General features: G+C 43.6%; 1 protein-coding gene across 1 annotated transcript in view; it reads right to left on the bottom strand.

Annotated features, from left to right (window-relative positions):
• Positions 1–17,656, bottom strand: part of dars1 (aspartyl-tRNA synthetase 1) — a 29,402-nt gene that overhangs the window by 8,569 nt on the left and 3,177 nt on the right. Inside the window, exons 3-11 of the mRNA XM_027162603.2 lie at positions 17,282–17,311; positions 17,031–17,088; positions 16,560–16,652; positions 13,955–14,057; positions 7,187–7,289; positions 5,581–5,661; positions 5,371–5,430; positions 2,804–2,915; positions 1,614–1,748 (exon numbers count right to left, since the gene is read on the bottom strand). Coding sequence (XP_027018404.1) covers positions 1,614–1,748; positions 2,804–2,915; positions 5,371–5,430; positions 5,581–5,661; positions 7,187–7,289; positions 13,955–14,057; positions 16,560–16,652; positions 17,031–17,088; positions 17,282–17,311 — 775 coding nt within the window. The remainder of the gene's footprint in view (positions 1–1,613; positions 1,749–2,803; positions 2,916–5,370; positions 5,431–5,580; positions 5,662–7,186; positions 7,290–13,954; positions 14,058–16,559; positions 16,653–17,030; positions 17,089–17,281; positions 17,312–17,656) is intronic.

The following is a 17,656-nucleotide window of genomic DNA, read 5'->3' as shown; positions in this document are numbered from 1 at the left end:
CTGGTAGAAAGGCAAACCGGTTCTTAGAAGGTTCACCAGTGGAATCAACTTTGAACCAGAACTAGCACTAGCTCTGAACCAGCTTTTTGGTGGAAAAGGGGTATTGGTAAAGTTATTTCCTCACATGATCTCAGCAAGTCTGGCAGAAATATCATCGTGGATGATGGGTCATCGGTTGATGCTCAATCCTAGAAAAACTGAACAGCTGATCATCCCAAGTGATTCATCCCCATTTCATGATCTTGCAACATCCCTAAATGACGATCTGCTCTCTGATTCAGCCACAGCTCGCAACCTTGGAGTATCCATAAAAATCAGCTGTCCTTTTCCTCACATGTTACTAATAAGGCCAATCAGACCAGCTCCCTTTTGCCTCTCATCACTCCTCACACTGCACCTCACTCCCTCAGATCTACCATTACTGCCCCACTGGTCCCACCATCACTCAGAGTAACAGGTAAGTATACAACAAGACTCTCTTCTGTTCTGGCACCGAGATGATGGAATGAACTTCCCTTAGGCGTCCGGACAGCCGAGTCGTTGGCAAACGACGGTTGAAGACCTTCTTCTTCATGAAATACTTGAACTAGCACTTTATCCCCTGTGTTTTAGGCTCATGGTGCCTTAAGTCTGTGACCTAGTGAACCAGAGTTAATGTGTTCAACACTAGAGACTTAAAAGCACTTTTGTACGTCGCTCTGGAGAAGAGAGTCTGTCAAATGTATAACCTGACATGGTCTGATGATCTATATACAGTATCTCACAGAAGTAAGTACACCCCTTACATTTTTGTAAATATTTTATATCTTTTCATGTGACCACACTGAAGAATTGACCCTGTGCTCCGATGTAAAGTAGAAAGTGTACAGCGTGTATAACAGTATAAATTTGCTGTCCCCTCAAACTGTCCTGTCTAAACCGCTGGCCACGAAAGTGAGTGCACCCCTAAGTGAAAATGTCCAAATCTGGCCCAATTAGCCATTTTCTCCCCCTGGTGTCATGTGACTCGTTAGTGTTACAAGGTCTCAGGTGTAAATGGGGAGCAGGCGTGTTACATTTGGTGTTAATCGCTCTCAATCTCTCATACTGGTCACTGGAAGTTAAACATGGCACCTCATGACAAAGAACTCTGAGGATCTGAAAAAAAAAAAAAAGAATTGTTGCTCTACATAAAGATGGTGCAGGCTATAAGAAGATCTTCGAGTCCCTGAAACTGAGCTGCAGCACGGTGGCTAAGACCATACAGCGGTTTAACAGGACAGGATCCACTCAGGACAGGCCTCCCCATGGTCGCCCGAAGGTGGTGACACATTTCACACCTGAGATCATTTCTTCAGTGTTGTTACATGAAAAGGTATAATAAAATATAACAGTTTGACAACCAGACAGAGACAGGTAGACAGTCAAGGAGCAGTAGTGTGTGTGTGTGTGTGTGTGTGTGTGTGTGGTTACATGAAAAGATATAATAAAATATTTACATAAATGTGAGGTTTGTACTAACTTCTGTCAGATAACAGTTTGACAACCAGACAGAGACAGGTAGACAGTCAAGGAGCAGTAGTGTGTGTGTGTGTGTGTGTGTGTGTGTGTGTGTGTGTGTGTGTGGGATCTACCTGGTCCAACACAGAAGACTTTGTCGAAGTCAGCACAGATACACATCTGCTTGTAGAGCTGAGGAGACTGAGCCAGGTACGCACTCGTCTTAAAGTAGGACACGGTGAAGACATTCGCACCTCCTTCACTAGCAGCTACACACACACACACACACAGAGTTGTGTTTAATGGTTGAACCAATACACTACAGAAAATTATGTGGGTTAAACCGATAAGAGATGAGTTGTTTGTGATGATTTACAAGAACATGTCTCACACACACACAGAGTTCAAATCACTGCTGTCCCCCTGAAGCCTCGCTGATGCTGCATTAATACAGCATTAAACATTTTAGTGCCATCCAAATCTAGCGATTAGTACGGGCTTGTGATAAAAACAGGAAGTTGTTTCATGTGTTATTTTGGTATCAGAGTGTGACCTGCTTCTCAGTGCTTGTTTACGTCAGTGTACATGTTTACTTTCGGTGAGAGTGTGTGCGTCAGTCTGTGTCTCCTCAAGAACTTGGCATCATTAAACATTAAAGAATTGATTAATTCAAGAAAATAATCCCAGGATCAGCTCGAGATTTGTTCACACTAGTGAGCGACTGTTCATTTTCTTGGAGTATCTTTATGCTTCACAACAGATGGGCTACAGAATGTAAATATACAACTGCATCTGTGCCAGTGTTGCCATAGCAACAAGACCCGCTGATGCTTTTGATACAAATTGAAAGTACATTTTGTACAAATGCTGTCCCTAAAGACTGTGTGCGTGTGTGTGTGTGTGTGTGTGTGTGTATACCACCGGATGTGGTTTTTTTTTTATCAGAACAATGTGTTTTTCCAACCACAGGTGGCACACCCGAAAAGAGCGGCAAGTTTGAATCTGATCGCTGCACTCCCATTGGTGGGAGTAAAAATAAGGAAGTGAAAGAGACCGTTAGGATTTTTTTTCTCTAGTCAGGGAGAAACTAAAACCGCAAAATACTACGCAAGTGACAGAGTCACAGGAGCCACGGAGTCTGATTGGTGGAGCTAAAAAAAGGGAACTATAAAAAGATAGTGTTTGTGAGAGAGAGAGACACAGTGCCCAAATGTTATGATGTTATGACACAGTTCAGCATGATTCTGTGGGTTGCGGGTGCAGAAAGGAACACTGTGTACGTGTGTTTACGTGTGTGTGAGTGTGGGAACAAGTGTGTGTGTACCCGAGATGATTTTAGGTGTCTGGATCTCTACGAAGCCCTTCTTGGTGAGTGTGTCTCTGAAAAGCTGACACACTCCTGACTGCAGACGGAAAATCGCCTGACTCGTCGTCGTCTATGAAAAGGGACAAAAAATAAAATGAAAAAATACCGTAACCATAAATAACTAGGAATCATCTGCACACGCACACACACACACACACACACACACACTACTGTTAGACAAGTTTACACAGCGCACTGTCCTGATTCCAACAGAATCAGTCAGTTAGTGTGAATGTATATGACGACAACACACTTGATTTTCTCACTAACTCGTCTGATTTTCCCCCAAATTGCTTCCAGCAGTTTCATATCTCTGCTTTAATGTTGTAAAACACCTGATATTCACTCACTACCAGGGTGAATTTTCCCATCAGCACTCTGGAGTTGTGTGTCTGTGAGACATCGTCATGTGAACATTAACTGTGCTCTGATTGGTTACAGTGACATGTTTAGAGTGGTTTTATATGGTGTGGTCGTAGTACGAGATATCGATCTATGGTTTCAGATGTAAGAGATGTGTGTGTGTGTGTGTGTGTGTGTGTGTGTGTGTGTGTGTGTGTGTGTGTGTGTGTGTGGCATGAGTAGAATATATTAAGTCACAAACAAACAGAAAATGTCGCCGTCATTGCTGGTTCTGTGTCTTGTTCGTTCTCCTGTTTAACCGAACACGTTCTTTACAGAAAGACAAACAACTTCAAAGATGAAACTCACAGGTACACAGGCAGCCTGTGCAGAGAGTTTCCTGTTTGTCTTTCCATGCATTTATAGGTGATTAATCTGTGCTGGACCCAAATGTGTTAAGTCTAAGCGCAGGTGCTGTGTTTACACCTGTGCCACAGCGTACATCTACAGGAGAGAGTGTGAACAAACACCGAGCTCGAGCGCAGACCTGACTTCCCCTTCAACGCTCCACAAAGCGCTCGGGTTCAGCTCAACATCCTGTATTTAAATAGACTGTTAAAATGGATTGTAGACCTTCTGAGACTGTGAAAAGAAAAAGAAAAGAAAACAACAGCATGCTCTATAGATTCAGGTGAGGGCTCTGGGCCAAGCGCTGAGTTAACTGAATGGAGAAGATGGACAACAAGAGCATCATCCTGAATCTTATTAAAGTGATGTCATCCTGGATAAAACTAACGTCATCCTGGATAAACAGAATGCCGTTCTGCAGAAAAATAACTGGTGCTATTCACGACAGAAACACAACCTCACTCAAGACAAACGTGAAAACACATCCAGGATTAGAGGGACATCATTCAGGATTAGAGGGACATCACCCAGGATTATAGGGACATCACCCAGGATTTTAGGGACATCACCCAGGATTATAGGGACATCACTCAGGATTAGAGGGACATCACTCAGGATTAGAGGGACATCACCCAGGATTTTAGGGACATCACTCAGGATTATAGGGACATCATCCAGGATTAGAGGGACATCACCCAGGATTAGAGGGACATCATCCAGGATTAGAGGGACATCATTTAGGATTAGAGTGACATCATCCAGGATCAGAGGGACATCACTCAGGATTAGAGGGACATCACTCAGGATTAGAGGGACATCACCCAGGATTAGAGGGACAAAATCCAGGATTAGAGAGACATCATCCAGGATTAGAGGGACTTCATTCAGAATTAGAGGGACTTCATTCAGGATTAGAGGGACATCATCCAGGATTAGAGGGACATCATTTAGGATTAGAGTGACATCATTCAGGATTAGAGGGACATCATCCAGGATTAGAGGGACATCATCCAGGACAGTAATCCACGATCTACGTTAGTACTATAACCTCAACCAAGGTTACTGTTATCCAGGACAATACTTTCGTGACTTAAAGGGAGGTTATCAAGAATAAGGGTGTGATGAACCTGATCCAGGACAGTGTTTATCCAGGACTGTTTGATGTGTCCTGGGACTGCAGTGACATTATACAGGATAGAAAATTTATGTTATACAGGACAGGGGGAGGGGATTCAAGAGAGTAAGGTCATCCATGATGAATAATATCCAGGATAGTAATTACATTATCCAGGACTGTAGAGTTATTATCCAGGACCACAAATCTCAGTTAAATGTTATGCAAGACGTCTTACATCATCTAGGATGCTATTGTGATGCTAATGCTGCGGTACTTTCTGAGGTGTTTTCCTGTTTACACACTCTGGCGCCCACCCGACAAAGGTGTAGCTGTGTGTGAACAAGTGCGTCACTGTGGTTACACGCCACTGCCTTCATTTTACTTTTTTATCTGCTACGTGTCAAGACATAGCACTGAACATTCTGTACCATATCGCATGGTTTACATCTTGTTTACTGACCAGTGAGAGCAAAGTGTCAGAACAGGGCATGAGAGTGTGTGTGTGTGTGTGTGTGCATGTGTGCATGTATGTGTGCGTGTGTGTGTGCATGTATATGTGTGAAATAGTGGTTTCATAATGACTCATTTATGAATCATTTAACTGCCACCAAGTGGTTAAGAAAAAAAAAAGAATAAAATGGTGAGAGAGGGTACTCACCCTCAGGTCTATAACACGGTTATCCAGTCTGGTGTCCTGGTTTACAGTGGCTCTGCCCTCCTGCATGATAAAAATCACACCCAAATATAAGATTACAGAGCTGCAGTCATACATCAGACATTTATGGTTTTGAAATCAACAAAAGAAATATAAATGAATGTTAAAACGAATGAATTTCAGATGAAGCTGCACATATGTGAGGGTTCGTACCTCCTCACCCTCTGCTTCAGGCCTCACAGCATCCTCCAACTGCAGAGGCAACCGAGGCTCGGCCTGACTCACCACAAACAGCTGGGAAAGAGAGAGGACAGAGTCAGAGACAAAGAGAGTCAAAAAGACAGAGAGACGAGAGTCAGGCAGAAAGATGGACAGATCAAGACCCAAGGAGACAGACAGAGGCAGAGATACAGAGAGTCAGACTGAGTCAGAGAGCAGAGACTTGATTAATCTATGAAGAGAGTCTGGAGTAATAGTATTATTGGTGTTAGTAACATAGAGCTGTTGCTAACAGTGTTAATGAGATTAGGAGGAGTGTGTGTTAGTAGTAGGAGTAGTACAGTACTAATAGTACTTATCATGGCAGTATTGTTAATGATGTTTATACAGACTGTCAGACGGAGGGATGGACAGCCAGATACACAGACAGACAGACGGACAGGCAGGCAGACAGAGATACAGACACACAGGCAGGCAGATACACAGACAGGCAGACAGGCAGGCAGATACACAGACAGACAGGCAGACAGATACACAGACAGGCAGACAGACAGACAGACAGGCAGACAGATACACAGACACACAGGCAGACAGACAGGCAGACAGACAGGCAGACAGACAGGCAGACAGACAGGCAGACAGACAGGCAGACAGATACACAGACAGACAGACAGGCAGACACACAGACAGACAGACAGGCAGGCAGACAGATACACAGACAGGCAGACAGACAGACAGACAGACAGGCAAATACACAGACAGACAGACAGGCAGACAGGCAGATACACAGACAGACAGACAGACAGGCAGATACACAGGCAGACAGACAGACAGATACACAGACAGACAGACAGGCAGACAGATACACAGACAGACAGACAGACAGGCAAATACACAGACAGACAGACAGACAGACAGGCAGAGACACAGACAGACAGACAGATACACAGACAGACAGGCAGACAGATACACAGACAGACAAACAGGCAGGCAGATACACAGACAGACAGACAGGCAGACAGATACACAGACAGACAGACAGGCAGGCAGATACACAGACAGACAGACAGACAGACAGGCAGACAGGCAAATACACAGACAGACAGACAGGCAGATACACAGACAGACAGACAGACAGACAGACAGACAGACAGGCAGGCAGGCAGACAGGCAAATACACAGACAGACAGACAGGCAGACAGACAGACAGACAGACAGACAGACAGACAGACAGGCAGGCAGACAGACAGGCAAATACACAGACAGACAGACAGGCAGACAGGCAGATACACAGACAGACAGACAGGCAGACAGGCAGATACACAGACAGACAGACAGGCAGATACACAGACAGACAGACAGGCAGATACACAGACAGACAGACAGGCAGATACACAGACAGACAGACAGACAGACAGTAGTGGTGGTAGTAGTTTCAGCAGCAGTCAGTAGGAACAGCAGCAGAGCTGGTCGCAGTAAGGGTAACAGTAGTAGAGTTAGTACTAATACTGTTAATGTTCCTAGTGATAGTAGAAGCTGTAGTAGTATTGTGAATAGATGGCATAGTGTTTGCTGTAGTATTAGTTGTAATGGTTTTTACCCTCTGGATGTGCAGCTCTACATCCTGCTGAGAACAACTCTCAATCTTCTGCTCCACCTTCTGCACCACGGCCTCCACATCCACTATACTCTCCTTAGTAATACTGGGAGAGAGAGAGAGAGAGAGAGAGAGAGAGAGAGAGAGAGAGAGAGAGAGAGAGATGTGGTCAGTTGGACCTTTCTTTCCTTAAATCTGTCAATCCCAGATAACAAACTATTCACTGTGTCTGCTCACTACATAGGGTACACAATGATAACACTACTGACCTACCTAGGGCACATTTACAGCATTTAGCAGATGCCCTTATACAGAGAGACTTACATTTTTTCATCTCATTTTTATACATTTATGAGTCAAGGCCCTCAGGGGCCCAGCAGTGGCAGCATGGTAGGAATCAAACTCACCACCTTCCGATTGGTAGCCCAACACCTTAACTACTAGGCTACCACATCACACACACACACACATATGTACACATTTATGTACACACGTACACACACGTAAAAGCACGCACGCACGCACGCACACGTGTACACACACATGTACACGCGCACATGTATACACAAACACACACACACGTACACACACGTACACACACAGCACGGTTAAGACAGGAAACAGACAGGTTCTATTTATTAGTGAGTGTTTTTAAAAGTCGTTCGCTGCATAAAGGTCACGCTCCATTTTCACCATTTTGACATTCATGTTGCGACACTGCGGTGAGGAAACACTCCATGGAAACCCTGTGCACATACTACGGTGTAACTCCACCTCGGCCCTGCTCTCTGTTTTATGTGTGTTTTGTTTAACATGACTGCGCAATTCCTGTTGTTTTTTTACTCCTGTAGTGGTTTGCGTTGCTAACCACACACACACTTTCTCTGTAGCCGCTTTCTACACAATGCAGGTATTTCAAGACCTCTGGGCCAAAAATAACAGCAGCTACCCTTTCCTCACCGCACAATACACCACAGAGAAACACACACACACACACACACACACACACACACAGTCCCAGTGTGTTTTTTTAACTCCCAAAATGTGAAGTAATAAACGGTCAGATAAAGCTTCTCTTTTTTTTCCCCTCAACTACACAAAAACCTGTAACACACACACACACACAAACACCTGTTACAATCCTACTGAATACGAGTGCTGAGAAAACTAGTTAGTTAACTACATTAACATTAACCTCAGGGCTGCAATGATTTATCACTAGGACATAAAATAATTTATATTAAAAAAAAAGCCTTTTAAATAAACTTGTCTAAACATCGACAGCACGTGGGCGTAACACCGTAACACACACATCTCTGATTTCATTGTACAGTGCCTTGCAAAAGTATTCATACCCACTGAACTTTTCCACATTTTGACACGTTACACTCATAAACAAAAATGTATTTTATTAGGATTTTATGTGATAGACCAACACAAAGTGGCACAGAATTGTTAAGTGGAAGGAAAATGATAAATGGTGTCCAAATTGTTTTGTTTTTTTTTTTACAAATAATTATCTGAAAAGTGCATTTGTCCCACTTTAGTGCATTCAGCCCCACTGAGTCAATACTTTGTAGAACCACCTAACCCAGAACATTTTCAAGTCTCGCCACAGATTCTCAACTGGATTTAGGTCTGAACTTCGACTGGGCCGTTCTAACACATGAACATGCTTTGATCCAGGTGCGGTTCTAGACCTTCTTTAGGGTGGCTCCTGCCCCCATGTCTGTGATCTCAGCCACCCAAAAACTAAATGCAGGACATGTTGTCGATGGGAAAGAAAATTATTCATCGGTTTGATCCAAAAGTGATTTTTTTTTTTACTTTGCTTTTACGCACGTGAGTTGTAGTCTTTCAAAAGTGCATCATCAGCTGTCTTCTTTGTTTGAACGGAAAAGCTCAGGCACGCGCAGTCAGAGCTGGAGGCGTTTATCTACAACGTCGATCGGCGGAAAGACGGCAAACAAATGCAGTGAAATTTCACTAATCTTATTACCAGAGTTGTAGCACAAACAAAATATTAATGCAAACAATCCATTCAATACTAAATAAAAATAACATTTACTGATTTGGTCTTTGTCTTGTGAATATTTGTTTATTAATGACTGCATTCATTGGACACACTGTTTGTAGAGAATGCACACACACATGAACTGATTTGATTCAAGACTGGCATCATTACATCATGCATAAAATTTGTGTTCTTCACTTTTGCCATTTTTAATAATACCATAACTTTTGGCTTACTATGTAGTCATATAATATATAATATAAAACTCTTCTTCTTTTAAATTCTCACTGAGGGCTAAAACCCCCTAAAGATGAAACCCTAGAACCGCACTTGCTTTGATCTAAACCACTCCACTGTAGCTCTGGTTGTATGTTTAGGGTCATTGTCTTGCTGGAAGGTGAACCTCTGCCCCAGTCTCAAGTCTTTTGCAGACTCTAACAGGTTTTCATCTACGATTGCCCTGTATTTGGCTCCATCCATCTTCCCATCAACTCTGACCAGCTTCCCTGTCCCTGCTGAAGAAAAGCATCCCCACGACATGATGTGCAGTGTTGGGTTTCTGTCACACATAACGTTTTGAATTTTGGCCAATTTTGGTCTCATCTGACCAGAGCACCTTCTTCCACATGCCCCAATAAAATACATGGTTGTGGTTGTAACGTGTCAAAAAGTGGAAAAGTTCAGTGGGTATGAATACTTTTGAAAGGCACTGTAAGAGATGTCAGGGTAATCATGGCAACCTGTAGTAACCGCACTATCTGAGCAGGGCTGTGGTGTGCTTTTAGTATGTCGATTACAGAGTTAGCTGAAGTTGACCGTTCTTCGGTCCTGTTGTCATGGCAACAAGTCTGTTATATAATCAGCACTATAACTACTACAGTGTGTGTAAGTGAGCAGCTAATCTGGAATATCTTGTTGTTTTTAGTCCATCTGTTCAGATTAAGCCCCGCCCACTGTGCCCTGATTGGCCAGTGGAATTTAATTCAGGTGGAAAGTGAAGCAATCGGTTTATCAGATGACAGATGTCTAAGTAAAGGTTGTTGACATTTCTGAACCATACAACATCTAAACACATTTTAAATAATTATGTCGCTTTGTAGAAGCCAACATTCTGTTTTCCTATTTAAGCTTAGACAAAAATGTATCAAGAGTAACTCCTCCTAGGGCTTTCGAGCCACGTGCACCAAATTCGGACATGTTGTAGACCTTGGTCTGAAGTTTGTTGCGATTACTTTTATAAGCGATCCGAGTACCGGTACTTCCGGTACCGGGTCTCAAAATGGCTCCCACCCCATAGACTCCCATTATAAACTTTGGAGGTTTATAACTCGACAAGCTTTCGAATTATCAACACCAAACTCGGCCAGGGTGAGACTCTAAACAAACTTTTAAATTGGTGTACCGATTGGTCTTTCGGTTGTCCCGCAGCCCCGCCCCCAAAATATGAAAAATCAAAAAACTTTTTACAACATGGACAAGTGACATATCAAAACACTCAGAACAATGAGGGGAACTTCCTCACATGTATTTTGATGACTTCACGTGATGTCACGTGAAAAATAAAAAATTTGCACAACGTAGGCATGTGGCATATCAAAACACTCAGCACAATGAGGGGAACTTCCTCAAAAGTATTCGGATGACGTCACATGCTCGTCTCCACTTGCCTCTAAATGTTTTGGCACCCTATATTTCTGTCCACTTGCCCCCAAAAGTAACCCTGACCCTTATGTCCATTCGCCTCCAAAAAGCACCAGCCTTTGCGAATACTTGCACCGTCAAAGTCAACATCAAAGTTTGTCGTGACGAAATTTACAAATCTAATTAAACAATAGAGTTTGACACTAATAATAAAAATAATATATGATTCAATTAGAAGTCAAAACTCTCTCACACAAAGATTCTGAACACTTCAGCTGCACATCACACCTACGCACACGCTATTCAAAAGAGTTTCTAAGAATCGGCTTGTGTGTGTATGTGTGTGTATGTGTATGTATGTGTGTGTATGTGTATGTATGTATGTGTGTGTGCGTGTTGCACAGTTTCTTTGATTTGAGTAAGGTTTTGTGGTTAACGTGGCCGTTGAAGCTTATTGCAACTCAGCATTGAAAGTGTGAAATCAAGAGTGACGCAACCGGTGAACACACAAACACACACACATGCGCACACACACACACGTATAACTACAAACTGCACAAATTTAAATTCTATACTTTACACCACAGAGCTGCTGAGTTCTGGACACTGATTGGTCTAAAAGGTGTTGGTTAATTCTTTTAACAGCAGCTCTGACATTATAACGTATATTTATGGTTATTGTTTCTATAGCAACAGCTCATTCACACAGAGATCACACAGGAGTCATCAGAGCTGCACTGTAACAGTCAAAGATAAAACTCAAACGTTATGTTTTAAGGAGTTCACATGTTTTTGTGATTTCTAGAAAACATGACAAGCCGAGCTGCTACAACATCGGGGTCCAATGTAAGCAGAAATGAAGAAAACGTAAACAGACGTTTTATCTGTTATAGGAAACTAATAATAACAGTAACTGTGTTTCAGCAGTTTAGTTTAACAGCAACACACACATGCAAGCCTATTCATTACACAGTTTCATTTCATTTACATGTATGCGTAGGTGTGTGTATATCTGTGTTTGTGTATCCCTGTGTCTGTGTGTCCTTGTGTGTGTCTGTCTGTCTGTGTGTCCTCGTGTGTGTCTGTGTCCTTGTGTGCATCTCGGTGTGTGTGTGTGTGTGTGTGTGTGTCTGTATCCCTGTGTTTGTGTATCTGTGTGTGTGTCCTTGTGTGTGTCTGTGTGTCCTTGTGTGTATCTCTGTGTGTGTCTGTCTGTATCCCTGTGGTTGTGTATCTGTGTGTGTGTCCTTGTGTGTGTCTGTGTGTCCTTGTGTGCATCTCTGTTTGTGTCTGTCTGTATCCCTGTGTTTGTGTATCTGTGTGTGTGTCCTTGTGTGTGTCTGTGTCCCCTTGTGTGTATTTCTGTATCCTTGTGTCGTCTGTCTGTGTCCCCTTGTGTATCTCTGTCTGTCCTTGTGTGTATTTCTGTGTGTCTGTTTGTGAATCTGTGTGTGTGTCTGTCTGTCTGTGTCCTTGTGTGTGTCTGTTTGTCCTTGTGTGTATTTCTGTGTCTGTATCTCTGTGTGTGTGTCTGTGTGTCCTTGTATGTATTTGTGTGTTTGTCTGTGTGTCTGTTTGTGTATCTGTGTGTGTCTGTCTGTCTGTGTCCTTGTGTGTGTCTGTATTCACATATAAAGGTTTTGTGTGTGTGTGTGTGTGTGTGTGTGTTCACATATAAATCCCAGTTCTCTTTTCACTTCGGTTTAATACCCAGCCTGAGTGTCATTAATAGACGTATCACTGACTGCAAGAGGTCAAAGGTCAGACCGGAGGAAGTAGAAAAGTATCATGAGACGCTCACGTAATAAATCATGTGAACTTTCCTTCTCAAGAGGAACAAACGCCACGAAATGACAAGTGATGTTTCACTGGAACCATCAACACCAGTGAGAGGAACGTTAGACCTTACACAATACACCGTGGGGCACCAGCTCATCATGATCAGCTACAAAAAAGTGAAAATGTCTACAAAAATACTGACAAGGAGAAAAACCTCAGCACAAAACATGCAATAAAAACATGGCAGGATATCTCAGAACGACCATAAACCATGAGGGAGGAATAAACAGTTCAGTGGTCAGTTAACTCACTCCTCAGTTTGTTGTCAGTGGTACAATCATGAGTTCATATTAAATATTAATAACCTTTAATAAGAATCTAACCGTGTGGGTTTGCTGTGTATCGAGTTGTGAAGATAAACTTGTCAATAAAGTGTCTATTCTGTGAAAACGGAAAAAAAAATTCTGCAACCAAATATTATTTGTGTAGTGTGATGGTAAAAAGGGTAAAAATGGGTTAATGTATATTATATATTTATATTATTGCTGCTATAAAGGAGTGTGTGTGTGTGTATATGAGTGTATGTGTAGGTGTGTGAGTGTATGTGTCTGTGTATATGAGTGTATGTGTGTGTGTGTGTGTCTGTGTATATGTGCGTGTCTGTGTGTGCGTTTGTGTGTGCATGTATGAGTGTATGTGTGTGTTTATGTGTATGTAAGTGTGTGTGTATGTGAATGTGTATGTGTGTGTGTGTGTGTTTGTGTGTGTGTGCAAGTGTGTATGTAAGTGTGTCTGTGTGTGTGTATGTGTGTGTGTGTGTATGTGTGTGTGTATATGTATATGTGTGTGTATGAGTGTGTGTGTGTACATGCGTGTATGTGTGTATATGTGTGTGTGCGTCTATGTGCGTGTATGAGTGTATATGTGTGTGTGTGTGTGTGTATGCATGTATGTATGTGTGTGTATATATATGTGTTTGTGTGTGTGTGTATGTATGTGTGTATGTATGTGTGTGTGTATATATGTGTTTGTGTGTATGTGTGTATGTATGTATGTGTGTGTGTATGCGTGTGTGTATGTATGTATGTGTGTATGTGTGTGTATGTATGAGTGCACAAGCGTAATTCATTACGCCGAGGTTTTTAAAGCTCTTCCGTCCATCTGATCTCTCGGCTGTTTGTTTTCATTAAAGCGTTACGAGTCTTTTGTCCCACAGTGAAACATTATCGATTTGGAGAGACACTCTGGTGAAAACAGAAATTGAAGTTCAGAGCGTTATCATTTTTTTCCCACCATTGTTCCGTTCTGCAGGACAGGAAGTAGCTTTCTTTACTCACTTAGCGGCGAATTTCACCATCTGCTTGCTGGCGCGCTCTCCCACGGCCACCAGAGCCTGGACGTTAAACTGCTGCTGACGCAGGACCAAGAAACACTGCTTCCCTGTCACACACACACACACACACACACACACACACACACACACACACACACCACAGCTTATCTTTTAACTAAAATTGGCTAGGTCCTCATGACATTAGCTAGCTCTATTCTAACATTACACAAACTAATTACTAAGTTAGTTTGGATTTACACAACAATTAGCAAACTACTTAAGGAATCATCTGGCTGTTTATAAAACCTGCTAAGCGCTAACATCAAACAGCTGCTCAGGTAGCATTAGCAAAGCTAACAAATAAACAGCTAGTATTGTTACTGAAATACTCAATATTTTATTTAAAGTGATTGTTTTTATGTAATGAAGGGTTTCTCAGTTAGAAACACAAATAAAGGCTCATTCTTGAGGTTACATGATTAAATTTGCGATTGGACGAATTTGAATGAATTAAATTCTATTGTGAATTGAATTTTTGCACTCGTCCTGGGGGTTCAAGACACTCTTTGTCTTCTAAATACAGATGTTCTGTCTTCAGGCTGAGATGGATATGATCAAATATTTAAATTCCTAAGTGAGTCAATCAAGTGTGCTCATTAGCATATTAGGCCCCGCCCACTAGCAGCTCTCTGAGGTGAGTGTGATCTGTGAGTTTAACACATTTCAGAAGGTTTAAAGTAATTGAACGTTTCTTCTACACCCCGCCGCCTGGGAGTTTGAGCAGAATCTCGTCCTGAGCCCGACGCCAGTGTCCTGATAACACACCTGAATAAACCGAGGAGTGTGTTTGTGGTTTTTAGCGAGCTGAGATCAGACAGCGCTCAGATGCTTTGATGCTCGGCCGTAAGGAAAAACCCAATCAGGATGTTATTCTGCACTTCTGCTCTCAAGGACATCCTCCAGCTCACAAAATAAAAAACAAGGTCAGCTGGGTCGCGATATGGAAGCAGTTCAGGAAGGAAGCTGAAACTCTGCCAAGGTTCAGATACAATATTCCCAACTCCAGAATGTGCAGATTCCAGGTCTGAGGTTCAGAAAAACAACCTCCAAATGTACTGTTTTACACAAAACTATAATCTGTGATTCTGTGGATCCGGTCTGCCGGTCAGTCCGTCTGTCTGTCTGCACCTGTTCATCTGTCTGTCTGTCTGTCTGCACCTGTTCTTCTGTCTGTCCGTCTGTCTGCACCTGTTCATCTGTCTGTCTGTCTGTCTGCACCTGTTCATCTGTCTGTCCGTCCATCTGTCTGCACCTGTTCATCTGTCTGTCCGTCCATCTGTCTGCACCTGTTCATGTCTGTCCATCTGTCTGCACCTGTTCATCTGTCTGTCTGTCTGTCTGTCTGTCTGCCTGCACCTGTTCATGTCTGTCCGTCTGTCTGCACCTGTTCATCTGTCTGTCTGTCTGTCTGTCTGCACCTGTTCATCTGTCTGTCTGTCTGTCTGTCTGCACCTGTTCATCTATCTGTCCGTCAGTCTGTCTGTCTGCACCTGTTCATCTATCTGTCCGTCAGTCTGTCTGTCTGCACCTGTTCATCTGTCTGTCCGTCTGTCTGTCTGTCTGCACTTGTTCATCTGTCTGTCTGTCTGCACCTGTTCATCTGTCTGTCTGTCTGTCTGTCTGTCTGCACCTGTTCATCTGTCAGTCCGTCTGTCTGCACCTGTTCGTCCGTCTGTCTGCACCTGTTCGTCCGTCTGTCTGCACCTGTTCGTCCGTCTGTCTGCACCTGTTCGTCCGTCTGTCTGCACCTGTTCGTCCGTCTGTCTGCACCTGTTCATCTGTCTGCCTGTCTGTCCGCACCTGTTCATCTGTCTGCCTGTCCGTCTGTCTGCACCTGTTCGTACGTCTGTACGTCTGTCTGCACCTGTTCATCCGTCTGTCCGTCTGTCTGCACCTGTTCATCTGTCTGTCTGTCTGTCTGCACCTGTTTGTTCCGTCTGTCTGCACCTGTTCATCCGTCTGTCTGCACCTGTTCATCCGTCTGTCTGCACCTGTTCATCCGTCTGTCTGCACCTGTTCATCCGTCTGTCTGCACCTGTTCATACGTCTGTCTGCACCTGTTCATACGTCTGTCTGCACCTGTTCATACGTCTGTACGTCTGTCTGCACCTGTTCATCCGGCTGTCTGTCTGTCTGCACCTGTCTGTCCGTCTGTCTGCACCTGTCCGTCCGTCTGTCTGCACCTGTCCGTCCGGCTGTCTGCACCTGTCCGTCCGGCTGTCTGCACCTGTCCGTCCGGCTGTCTGCACCTGTCCGTCCGGCTGTCTGCACCTGTCCGTCCGTCTGTCTGCACCTGTCCGTCCGTCTGTCTGCACCTGTCCGTCCGTCTGTCTGCACCTGTCCGTCCGTCTGTCTGCACCTGTCCGTCCGTCTGTCTACCCAACTATATAACACACTTATTAATTCTGCGTTCTCTCTGTCAGACTGACGCTCAGTCTCTGTGAATATTGAAACTGAGGACAGACCTGTAATCTGACACACACTCTGACACACACTCGCACGTGCACACACACACACACACACACACACACACACACACACACACTTACCTTTAGCTCTGCTGGTGTGAATCCTGGCACGCACCCAGACTGTCTGACCTGCTCTATCAGGAGTCAGCTCACACACTCGCACCAGAGACCTGTCTGTCTCACAGTGAAAGAGAGAGAGAGAGAGAGGTGTGTATGGGAGTATACTGTGTCACATCAAACTCACACACACACACACACACACACACACAGTTCATGAGACTCTACTTTACAGCAGGGTGTAGTGGGGGTATTTAACCCTGTTATTACCCAAGTGGGGGGTCTTTAACTCTATTACCCTGTTATTGGGGTCATTTACTGTGAAGTGACCCTCCACACACACACACACACACACACACACACACACACACACACACACACACACACACACACACACACACACACACACACACACACACACACACACACACACACACACACACACACACACACATTTGAGCAGCTCTGTAGGTGGTCTGAGAGTGAAACACTCACCCAATTTCTCTTGTGACTGCATCATCACACACACACCGTAACGATCCTGTGCAAAGTCCTGACACGCACACACACAGACACGCACACACACACACACATACATACATACACATTATACACTTCATAGTTCACTTCTATATATCACAGTTCAATGATAATATTGAAACAAACTGTGTGTGTGTGTGTGTGTGTGTGTGTGTGTGTGTGTGTGTGTGTGTGTGTGTAATAAAGTGATTGGTCAGTGTACTCACATCTTCCTCAGTAGTCTGCTGATCAGCTGCCTGTAAAAAACAACAACAAAAAACACACACGAATATGTGAGATTTGAGAGTTGACACACTGATGTTAGCCTCGTTTTCTGGTTGTGTGTGAGATTGTACTGCGTCTGTGTGCTGTATCTTAACTACATCTTTCCATCTGTCTGTTTTACAGTCTGTGCTTTTAATATCTGTCCATTTCAGTCCTGCTTTTGACTCTTTGTCCATCTGTTTCTCCTTCCATCCATTTGTCTGGCTGATGTCCTTTTGTTCTTACGTTCATCTGTCTGTCATTCAACCTTTCCTTCTATTCGTCTGTCTGTTCTTTCATCCTCTCGCCCATCTGTCTGTACTTTTGTCTGCCGGACC

Source organism: Tachysurus fulvidraco, chromosome 6 (genome assembly GCF_022655615.1).
Source record: "Tachysurus fulvidraco isolate hzauxx_2018 chromosome 6, HZAU_PFXX_2.0, whole genome shotgun sequence".
NCBI classification, from domain to species: Eukaryota; Metazoa; Chordata; class Actinopteri; order Siluriformes; family Bagridae; genus Tachysurus; species Tachysurus fulvidraco.
Note: the sequence above shows the minus strand (reverse complement) of the source record. Positions and strands in the feature narration are given on the sequence as shown.